General features: G+C 36.6%; 2 protein-coding genes across 3 annotated transcripts in view; both read right to left on the reverse strand.

Moving 5' to 3' along the window:
* RUFY2 (RUN and FYVE domain containing 2) overlaps positions 1-5,864 on the reverse strand; it is a 29,987-nt gene extending 24,123 nt beyond the window's left edge. Inside the window, exon 1 of the mRNA XM_059397669.1 lies at positions 5,819-5,864. Within this exon, the coding sequence (XP_059253652.1) occupies positions 5,819-5,864 (46 nt within the window). The remainder of the gene's footprint in view (positions 1-5,818) is intronic.
* The window catches only part of LOC132016313 (RUN and FYVE domain-containing protein 2-like), a 30,113-nt gene continuing 23,980 nt past the window's right edge, over positions 5,798-11,930 (reverse strand). The window contains exons 11-13 of one of the 2 annotated variants that reach the window (XM_059397545.1): positions 10,948-11,115; positions 8,311-8,408; positions 5,798-5,932 (exon numbers count right to left, since the gene is read on the reverse strand). In XM_059397545.1, the coding sequence (XP_059253528.1) occupies positions 5,905-5,932; positions 8,311-8,408; positions 10,948-11,115 (294 nt within the window). In that variant the 3' untranslated portion in view covers positions 5,798-5,904. Of the gene's footprint in view, positions 5,933-5,962; positions 7,557-8,310; positions 8,409-10,947; positions 11,116-11,930 lie in introns of those variants that run through there. The other variant, XM_059397544.1, reaches the window with a different exon arrangement.

Below are 11,930 nucleotides of genomic sequence, written 5' to 3' on the forward strand. Positions count from 1 at the left end.
CAGAGAAAAGATACCACTAAATGGAATTTACAGATTGTTGATAAATACTATTTCACTACAAATTCAAAGGAATACAGAGACAGGTATATGTTACTAACACTGAAGGAACGAAAGTATGGAGTGCCTTGAGTGGCCTTATCATCCAGAATCAGAAAAAAACTGAGTGAAAAAGCAAAGGAAAAATATTTTTAAGTTATTATAAATATATTATCAAAATACACATTGACCACCAAAGGCAGAAACTATAAAGAAAAAAAGGAAAAATAACTACTGAAAATTTAAAATGTCTAAATGAATAAAGTTTAAAAACAGTAAATTTTGGGGTACCTGGCTCTGTGGGTTAAAGCTTCTGCCTTCAGCTCAGGTCATGATCCCAGGGTCCTGGGATTGAGCCCCGCATCGGGCGCTCTGCTCAGCTGGGAGCCTGTTTCCCTTCCTCTCTCTCTCTGCCTGCCTCTCTGCCTACCTGTGATCTCTGTCTGTCAAATAAATAAATAAAAATCTTTATAGAAAAAAATAAAAACAGTAAATTTAAAAAATATTTCACTGTATGTGAAATGCGCAGAGTAAAGAACTCTTATAAATAAATATTAATAAGCTGAACACTCCAAGGAAAAAAGTAATGATATGAACTGGCAATTCACAAAATAAATACAAATGGATCTCACCAATAATCAAAGATATGCAAACTCCAACGACAAAGCACAATTTTTCAGACTAAAGGATTCCTCTAGATTAACTGATACGATGGTACAGACCTATGCTAATTGATAGGAACCACTGCCCATGACACAGCACATGCAATAAAGATGGTACTAAAGAGCATGTTGTATGACCCTCTTTCTAAAATACTTAAAAGCATCTCTGCATAGCAAAAAAAGGGGTATTCATCAAAATATTTAAAAAAAAAATACCTGTCTCTAATTTTTATTTTCTTCACATTTTCCTACATTTTCCAACAACATATAATACTTTCGTAGAAAGAAATCATTTATTTCCATTTTAGGAGGAAAAAAATGGAATTCGTTTTTCTTGGACATAGTCCCAGCTGCCCCTTTCTACAGAAACAGTTTCAGTTTTTCTGAACCATCAGGGATTCCCCTGATCTCCAAATTGTTCATACGGTCATGCTCTACCAACAGGGCACCAACTGAGAGACAAAATTACTTGGTTTATTACATGGTTTTAGCAGAAAGAAACATCTTCTCTCTATAGTAGTATCCAAGACTTAGTGACCAGGTTAGCCCCATAGCAGTAGGAACCCCAGAAGGCACAGAATAACATGGTGATGAGTTTCCTGAGGCTTCTTTTTGCCTCCTATATAGCTCAGAGTGGGTGCTGAAGAAGCCACTACCTATAATGGATATAGACAAAAAAAAAAAAAAAAGAGAGAGAGAGAGAGAGAGAAAAGAAAAGTCTGCTCTCTCTTGCTAAATAACTGAGAAAAGGTAGCCTAGCATTGATAGAAACAAGATGGGACTGGGGAGGAAGACAAACTATAAGAGACTCTTAATCTCAAGAAACAAACTGAGGGTTGCTAGGGGGTGGGGGAGGAGGGATGGGGTGGCTGGGTTATGGACACTGGGGAGGGTATGTGCTATGGTGATTGCTGTGAATTATGTAAGACTGATGATTCACAGACCTGTACCCCTGAAGCAAATAATACATTATATGTTAATTGAAAAAAAAAAAAAAACCACACCATTTTGACAATAAAGCCCCTATTGTAGCAAAATAAAAAAAAAAAAAAAAGAGGAAAAAACCATAGGGCCCCAACCACTGTCAGCAAAGGCCAAGTGGGGAATTTAGATTTCCATCCTCACCTGGCACTACCCTTCTTTTCCACAATGTCAGTATAGACTGAGTGGAAAGCACAGATTTCAATCCCTGCCCAGTAGTTAAGTACCTTTCTCCATTCCATCCAGAATGGTTTTAGGATTATACTATCCCTACTTGGTATAAAGAGTGAGTTTCAGGGCACCTTGGTGGCTCAGTCAGAAGCTGTTAAGTGTCTGACTCTTGGTTTGGCTCAGGTCACGATCTTAGGGGTCACGAAATTGAGCCCTACATCAGGCTCCACGCTCAGAGTAGTGTCTGTTTGAGATCCTCTCTCCCCCTCCCTCTGCCGTTGCACCTCCTTCTTGCACTCTAAAATAAATAAATACATCTTAAAGAGAGAGAGGGAGAGAGAGTCAGCATCTATATTCCCCTGCTTGTGTGGCTTCAGTGGAAAGCTGCTAAAATTTAAATAAGATGTAGTCTCATAACATAATTCTCAATGTGTCCAGAATGCAACTGAAAAACATTTGTTATACCAAGACCCAAGAAATATCTTAACGTGGATGAGAAAAAAAAAGATGCCAACATGTCAGATAATTCTGAAGAGATAAGAATTTTAAAGCAGTCATCATGAATATGCTCCTATGACCAATTAAGAACACACCGGAAACAAAAGAGTAAGTTTAAGCATAAAACATCGGATAAAATTGGGCACGTTCAGGATGGAATGGCTGTAGACTGGTAAGGAGAGAAAGAGAGAGGAAGGAAACAAAGTCAAATGGAAATATACAATAACCTCACGAAATGGGCTCAGTAGGAGAATGATGAGGAAAGAATGGATTTCAAAACACTACACCACAAGGGCACCTGCCTGGCTTAGTCAGTAGAGCACGAAACTCTTGATCTCAGAGTTATGAGTTCAAGCCTCACATTGGGCACAGAACCTACTTAAACAACAACAACACTACAATAGAAACCCAGTCTGAACAAGAGAGAAGAAAATAAACGGGGGGAAAAAAAGTGTCTGAGACCTATAGGATTATTTAAAACAAAAAATCTAATATTCAAGGTCATCAGAATTCCAGAGAAGAGAGGGGAGGCTGAAAGTGTGGATGGCTCAGTTGGTTAAGCATCCGACTCTTGATTTTGGCTCCAGTTATGATTTCAGGGTCGTGAGATCAATCACTGTGTCAGACTCCATGCTCAGCAAGGAGTCTGCTTAGAATTCTTCCTCTCCCTCTGTCTCTGGCCCTCCCCACTCCCTTTCTCCCTGTCTAAATAAATCTTTTTTTTTTTTTTTAAGATTTTAATTTATTTATTTGAGAGAGAAAGAACATGAGTGGGGAGGAGGGGCAGAGGGAGAGGAAGAAGCAGGCTCTCCACTGAGAAGGAAACCTTATGGAGGTCTTAACCCAAGGAACCCTGGGATCATAACCCAAGTCAAAGGCAAATGCTTCACCAACTGAGCGCTAAAGTGAGTAAATCAAACAAACAAACAAACGAAAGAATTCCAGTAGAAAGAAAGCAGCTGGACTGGAAAAATATCTAGAAAACAGATAGCTGAAAACTATCCAAGTTTGGTAAAGATAAACATAAAGACTGAAGAAGCCGACCAAAGCTTAAAAAGGATAAATCCAAAGAAATAATCTTGGATAGAGTAACAGTCATTCAAATGACAGTATTTTTCATCAGAAACTACAAAAACCAAAAGAAAATGGTACAACAGTTTTCAAGTGCTGAAAGAAAGGAACTGTCAATTCAGAATTCTAAGGAAAAGTCTGAAAAGATCTTTCAGAAATGAAGATGAAATCAAGATCTCATATGAAAAAAAATAAATAAGAGAATTTGTTGCCAAGAGACCCACCCTGAAAGAAACACAAAAGAAGTTCTTCAGATACAGAAGAAAACTTTTATCAGGAATGAAGAAAGAAAAATAAAGTTTCCTAAATTATATATAATGTTTGAAGCACAAACTATAATATTGTCTAATGTGGGAGCACACAGCTAGCTCAGTCATAAAGCATGTGACTCTTGATCTCAGTCATGAGTTCAAACCCAACATTGGGCTTAGAGTTTACATCTTAAAAAAAAAAAAAAAAAGAAAGAAATTTCTAATATTGTCTGATGTGGTTCTCAATATTATGCAGAGAAAATATTTAAGTGAATTATGTTATAAAAGAAAAGGAGTAAAAAGATCTAAGTGGAAGTAAGACCTCCACACTTCACTCAAAGTAGTAAAATATTGGTACCAGTAGACTGAAAATCTGCAAATATATAAGACAGCATCTAGAGCAATCATGAGAAAATCTATATGAAGAGATACACTCAAAAACACTATAGATAAATCAAAAAGGAATTCTAAATAATATTCAAGTAATCCCTGGGAAGTCAGGAAAAAAAATAAAGGAATGAAAAACAAAAAAAACAATAAAAGAACAGACTTATGCTCTCATACCAACAATTACACTAAATGTAAATGAACTAAATATATCATTAAGAGATTGTCAGAACAGATAAAAAACATGAACTATAAGAAACTTACTTCAAATATACTGATGATAATAATAAAGATTAGGCTGAAAGTTTAAATACTGAGAAATGCAAACAGTCATGTTCTATTATATGACAATACTAAACAAAAGAAAACAGAAGCAGCTCTATTAACATCTGATAAAGAAAATTACCAGAGATAAACATATCATATCATATCATAAACATATCATATCATGGCTCATAAAAGGCATATTGTTTTGATAAAAAGGTCAATTCGCCAAAAAGACATAGCAATCCTAAATGTGTCGGCACCAAACAACAGAATACAAGAAGCTTCAGAATACAAGAAGCAAAAACCATTAGAACTGAAAGTAGAAATACACAAATCCACAGTTACAGCTGGGATATTCAACAAATCCTCTCTCAATAATTGACATAACTATTAGAAAATTAGCACAAACTGAGAGGAGTTTAATGCCACCTCAAACAATGGATCTCAAGACAGCTTAGCAAGTTATATATCATAAATGACATGTAGTCTTGTTTATGATCTGTTAAACATAACTATTTGCTATTGTTGCTTTAATAACAAAAGAATTAACATGTTTACTAGGAGAAAATACTGATGTTTATAAAGTAAAAACTGAAATACCCCTGTCAATCTGCCATCACTCCCCTGAGATCATTCCCCAGAATCTATATTCTTTAAGCGTGCACGCACACACACACACACACACGCATATGTGCTTATTTAAATATATATGCATATGTGAATAGTTATTATACATGTAACTATGAATATATGCACAGTTTTAATTTTATAAAAATTGGGATACCTTACATACTGTCTGCAACTTGCTTTTTTCAGTCCAGTGACATATATGGACATCATTCTTAGCTTGTAAGAAATATATAGAGCTATCTAAAGTATTAATAAAAACGTTCTCAGATAATCTCTTGTTTTTTGATAATACAAGTTCCTTTGAGTTACAAAGGTCTATTACACTCAGTATCTAGAAATATAACGGCCATCTGCTGTTATGCACCAGCGGAAAGAATAAAATTCTCCTTGAGCAAGATAACAACAGAGTTGAAAAGCTCTGAAAACAATAAAGGGACAAAAAACTCAAGTTTATCGATTGTGTTTTCTAATTTCTTTTTAATTTCTCAAGGAGAACTCCATAATCTACCTGGCATCATTAACTAAAGGTATGCTACCATTATGGGCAAAAAAGAAGGGGTGGGGACGCCTGGATGTCTCAGTGGGTTAAGCCTCTGCCTTCAGCTCAGGTCATTATCTCAGGGTGCTGGGATCCAGCATCTCATCGCACTCTCTGCTCAGCAGGGAGCCTGCTTGCCCCCCTCTCTCTCTGCCTGCCTCGCTGCCTACTTGTGATCACTGTCAAATAAATAAATAAAATCTTTAAAAAGGGGGGGGGGGCCTGGGGAGGGAATTATGTTAATACAAGTATTTGTTTCCAAGAGTGAAATACTCACAGCTGTTTCTCCTTTTGGGAGACTTGTTTCTGCAGATTGTCGGATTTACTCTGACACTCTTGTAGATATTTCTTGTCTTCATCTTCAGCTTCCATTTGCGCCTTCTCTGCTTGCTGCAATCTGGTGTAATTCAAATCAACTTTGGGTAAAACTGAGGCTAGAACTAGGGTGTAAAAGGGTGAAGAAGACAAATAAAAGAAAAATGGGGAAATAGAAACATTTCTAAATGAAAACAAAGTTTGGGGGGAAACTCACAAACTCAAACGTGAAAGAGCCACACAATGTCTAGAAATTGTTTTGTGATTTTTTTTCAATATAACATATGATATGCCCAGAATACTATCTTCAAATTTGTTTTATTTCTTGTTCATAATTAACAATGCAAAGCAATACAGTCTTTACCACTTACGTAGAGCAGAATGGATTAACTTTGAAAGTATAATGGGTGCGTTACTGCCTTTTTTACAAAACCATGTAAAACACAGTATTTATGACTACACTAGGTGAAGAAGCCACATTGTTATTTATTATGTTAGGATGTGTATGCCAGGAATCAAGTGTGCTACAAGGCCAAGAGCCAAGACCTGAAATTATTTCGAACAGCAAAGTCCTCCCTATAGAATCTTTATGCATTTACTAAATTATGCCAAAAGCTGTGTGTGTGTGTGTGTGTGTGTGTGTGTGTTAAGATTAAAAAGAATATAGTACTAGTTGGCAACATTCTCTAGAGATCATTTTTGTTCATCGCTGATGTTTAAATACTACCTAAAAATGTGATTTCCATTTGTTCTGTTTTTGTTTGTAAGTCACTGATTCTCCCTGTGCTTAGCTCCACTCCCTGCCTCCCATCTAGGATTCCTTAGATTTAACTTCAATATTTTTATAAGAAAACATTTCCCACTTATTAAAGAGACATTAACTCCTTGTAGGGAATCTCAGGCAAAATCATCTATTCAACTAGTTGAAAACAGGGCCTCTTCTTTTCTTCCTAAAAACATGCCAGTGGGGCAACCTGACACATTTCAGAAGTATAAATGCCACTTCTGAGCAAGAGAGTAACATTCAAGTTATCTCTAAATCAAAATTTAATTTTAAAATATTAACGTGGAGGGACAGGGGACCCAAGCATTTCTCTAAGATTACAGAAACTAAAATAAAACTCAGAGTGAGGTAGGGCCTGAAGTTGTGCTATCATAGAAGAGGGCTAAGAGAAGTGGAAAACTGAGGTGCTAGAGCACAAAAGAATGGCCAATCTGCATTATAAACTATTTTAAGACATCAGTAAAAAATCAGTAAAGAAGCCATTAGGCAAGGAGTGGGCCAATGGGGAAAAAAATTGTGCCAACACACTGTGAAATCAAAGGGTCAACTTATTTTTAAACAATGTTTATATTTTCCATTAAAAAGTAGCTAAAAAGATAAAACTGCACTTGAAAATCCTGACCTCCAAAAGGCCAATACTCAAATCAGCCTTTGTGCACAAGGTTTGAGGAGTATGTTTTTGGAAATCCAAGTGCACCCACTCTGCTCTATGGCAGTGCATTACCACAGCAGCAGATCAAGAAGTGGAGAGGGTTCCTGATACCCTTTTCAAATACTTAATAGCATAAATTGTTTTCTATTTAATATATTATAAAATTGTTGAGTCTCTTTTAGTCTATTTAAATACAAGTGGTTTTCAGAAAGATATATCTTTGACCAGCTTGTACTGGTCCTGAGTGTCACTGCTGGCATATTTCACCAATGACATTGCAATTGTCCTAGTTTGAGTTAACAAATCATTGTCACTTCATAATGGAATGGACAGAAATCAAAGACAGAAAAAGGTAATAAAGATGTCCAAAATGTAAAAATGGGGATAAAGAAAACAAAAAAGAAAAAAGAAGAAAGAGGATGTCAATAAAAGAATATTCATGTCAATAAAGCATTAATAGTTATGTTTTTCATAAGTAGATTCAAAGAAAGCAATGATAAGACATATGTTGACACCAACATGACAGGTCAATGGAAATACATTACATTTTCCAACAATAAAAGTGAAAAATGCCAATATAAAACAATTCAATTTAAATAAAATTATTTCTTGGTTTGGGTTGAAGGTCCTAGCTCAAAGAAACAACTAAACTGCCAACTCAAAGCCTGATTTCAGATAAAGGGATGGTGAATGACAAAGAATATGACAATCAATATGCATGGAAATCAATCAGGGATAATTCCACCATAGATTCTGTTCGTTTTTCACTTTTTTAAAGTTTTTGTTTGTGTATTTGTTTTATGTAATAGATTGAATCACATGAAATTGCCAATATTAAATCTTTTTTAAAAAATCCACAAAATGGCAAATTCAAATGAAATCAGCCTAATATAAAGCAACTTGATTCCATGCAACAACCAAAACAAAAAAAGCAAAATTCTGCTGGGCTTAAAAAAAAAAAGTCCTAATCTAAATTTTCCTAATGGTTTTTGTGGCAGGTATCAGAGTTGAATAAAGAAAAGGAAGAAAAAAAGGAAAAAGAGAAACTAAGACTGAAAATGCTGTACCTTTGCTCCAGTTGCCTCATGGCTGCAGTAATTTTATTGGTTTTTTCTTCTAGTCGGGCAATTATTTCATTTTTTTCTTTCAAGCCGTCTTCAGAACCCTATTTAGAAAAGAAAAAGAACCACTATAGTGGCTTTGATTTTTAAACCTAAATATTTCTAAGTTTTGTATACCATTTTACTATGGAATTTTTACTTTGAAATGAGTACAGCTAATTTGTAGATTAAAATACTCCTATGATATAAAGCAGTAGAACTATCAGTCTTCAATTAAAATGGAATTTAAAAAAATACTGCCTTCAGTATTTCTGGAAGACAGCAGAATAAACTCTTGTAAATTATGCTATTTTTCAAATTAAATAAAAAACATTTGGCAATAAATCTACTTAAACAGTGATGTCACTTTATGAGAGAATTCATAACAATTATTATTGTAATGCTTTCTTTTTCCAAGACTTTTTTATTAGAGAGAGAGAGCATGAACAGGGGAGAAGGGCAGAGGGAGAGAGAGAAGCAGACTCTTCACTGAGCAGGGAGCCCAATGTGGGGCTGGATCATGACCTGAGTGGGGATCTGGGATCACGACCTGAGTGGAAGGTAAACACTTAACTGACTGAGCCACCCAGATACCCCTATAGTAAAGCATTTCAGTCAAAATTAAATCTTTCTCAGGGCCCTTGCTAGCTCAGTAGGTAAAGCATGTGACTCCTGATCTTAGAGTTATAGATCTGAGCCCATGTTGGGTGTAGGGATTACTTAAAAAAATAAAATCTTTGGGCGCCTGGGTGGCCCAGTGGGTTAAGCCTCTGCCTTCGGCTCAGGTCCTGATCTCAGGGTCCTGGGATAGAGCCCTGCATCGGGTTCTCTGCTCAGCAGGGAGCCTGCTTCCCCCTCTTTCTCTGCCTGCCTCTCTGCCTACTTGTGATCTCTGTCTGTCAAATAAATAAATAAAATCTTTAAAAAAATAAATAAAATAAAATCTTTAAAAAAAAAAAATTAAAGGGGCACCTGGGTGGCTCAGTCAGTTAAGTGTCTGACATGATCAGGTCATGATCTTGGAGTCCTGGAGTCAGGGCCTGTGCTGGTCTCCACAGTCAGCAGAGGGTGTGCTTCTCCTTCTGCCTCTGCCTCTACCCCTCCCTTGAGCTTATGCTCTCTCTCAAATAAATAATAGCTTTTTAAGAAAAAATAAATCTTCCTCAGGACTGTAGTATACAAAAGAATTCACAAAAATGTCCTGCATATTTAGATTGACTTTTCCCAAAAGATTTAATCTTCACACTTAACACCTTTTGGTATTAAAAAAGAAATTCATATAAGTGATTTGCTTATTCTTTGATACCTATTCCATTGCTACACTTCTTAAGCTTCCATATAGAAAAAGAAGCTGCTGGTTTTTATTACTAGTATGGCACAGTTAAAAACCAAACCTTCATACAAAAAGTAATTTTCTTTTTCTTTTTTTTTAAGATTTTATTTATTTGACAGACAGAGACACAGCAAGAGAGAAAACAGAAGCAGGGGAGTGAGAGAGGGAGAAGCAGGCTCCCCGGTGAGCAGAGAGCCCGATGCGGGGCTCGATCCCAGGACCCCGGAATCATGACTTGAGCTGAAGGCAGATGCTTAACAACTCCCCAAAAGTCACATCCAATTTACATTAAACTCAAGAAATTCTAAGAATTTAAGAATGATCCTTACCTCCAAAATCTATAAAGAACTTATCAAACTTAATGCCCCCCCAAAATAATCCAGTTACAAAATGAACAGAAAACATGAATAGACACTTTTCTAAAGAACATATCCAGATGGCTAACAGACACATAAAAAGATGCTGAACATCATTCATCATCAGAAAATACAAATCAAAACCACAATAAGGTACCACCTCACATCCGTCAAAACGGATAAAACTAACAACAGGTGTTGGCGAGGATGCGGAAAAAGGGGAACCCCTTGCACTGTTGGTGGGAATGCAAACTGGTACAGCCACTCTGGAAAACAGTACGGAGGTTCTTCAGAAAGTTAAAAATAGAACTACCCTACGATCCTGCAATTGCACTACTAGGTATTTACATAAAGAATACAAAAATACAGAGTTGAAGGGGGTACATGCACCCTGATGTTTATAACAGCATTATCAACAATGTATCAAACTATGGAAAGAGCCCAAATGTCTGCTGATCTATGAGTGAATAAAGATGTGGTGTATATATATGCATGTATGTGTGTGTATATATATAATGGAATATATGACTCAGCCATCAAAAAAGACATCTTGACATTTGCAAGAACATGGATGGAGCTACAGTGTACTATACTAAGTGGAATAAGTTAGAGAAAGACAAATACTGTATCATTTCACTCATATGTGTAATTTAAGAAACAAAACAGATAAACATATGGGAGGGGGTAAGAAATAAAGAGAGAAACCATAAGACACTCTTAATGACAGAGAACAAATGTAAGGTTGCTGGAGGGAGGTGGGTGCAGGATGGGCTAGAAGGGTGATGGGTATTAAGGAAGGCACTTGAGCACTGGATGTTGTATATAAGTGATGAATCACTGATTTCTACTCCACTGCAGGTTAATGCAACTAGAATTTAAATAAAAATTACAAAAAAAAAAAAAAAAGATCCTTACCTGCAACTTTTGATACATTTCTATGTTAATTGCTTTAACTTCCTCTAGTTGTTGCCGAAGGCCTATCAGAGTATCCTGCTTCTCATGGATATCTTTCTCCAACAACTTCATAGCAAGTTCAATTTCATGTTTCATACTAACTTGTACCGCTAGCTCGTTTTCCACATCCTGAAATTTCAACACATCCTCAATTCACATACCACTTCGGGATGTCAAAAGTCAGACACAAGACAGTTAATGAGAACACAAAGAGTTGTTTTTTTTTTTTTTAAAGATTTTATTTATTTATTCGACAGAGAGAGATCACAAGTAGGCAGAGAGGAAGGCAGAGAGAGAGGAGGAAGCAGGCTCCCCGCTGAGCAGAGAGCCCGACGCGGGACTCGATCCCAGGACCCTGAGATCATGACCTGAGCCGAAGGCAGCGGCTTAACCCACTGAGCCACCCAGGCGCCCTCACAAAGAGTTTTTTAATCACTATGTAGACTAGTCTTTTTTTTTCTTTTAATGGTTTCATGTCACTAGATATATATCTTTTTATTTTTTAAGGATTTTATTTTATTTATTTGTCAGAGAGACAGCACAAGCAAGGACAGCAACAGGCAGAGGAAAAAGTAGGCTTCCTCCTGAGCAAGGAACCAGAAGAGAGACTCGACCACAGGACCCTGGGATCATGATCTGACCCAAAGGCAGATACTTAACCAAAGAGCCACCCAAGAGTCCCCATAGACCTCTTTTTTTTTTTTTTTTTAAGATTTTATTTATTTATTTGACAGACAGAGATCACAAGTAGGCAGAGAGGCAGGCAGAGAGAGAGAGGAGGAAGCAGGCTCCCCACAGAGCAGAAAGCCTGATGCGGGGCTCGATCCCAGGACCCTGAGATCATGACCTGACCCAAAGGCAGATACTTAACCAAAGAGCCACCCAAGAGTCCCCATATCCCTCTTTTTTTTTTTTTTAAGATTTTATTTATTTATTTGACAGAG

This window comes from Mustela nigripes, chromosome 4 (genome assembly GCF_022355385.1).
Source record: "Mustela nigripes isolate SB6536 chromosome 4, MUSNIG.SB6536, whole genome shotgun sequence".
NCBI lineage: Eukaryota > Metazoa > Chordata > Mammalia > Carnivora > Mustelidae > Mustela > Mustela nigripes.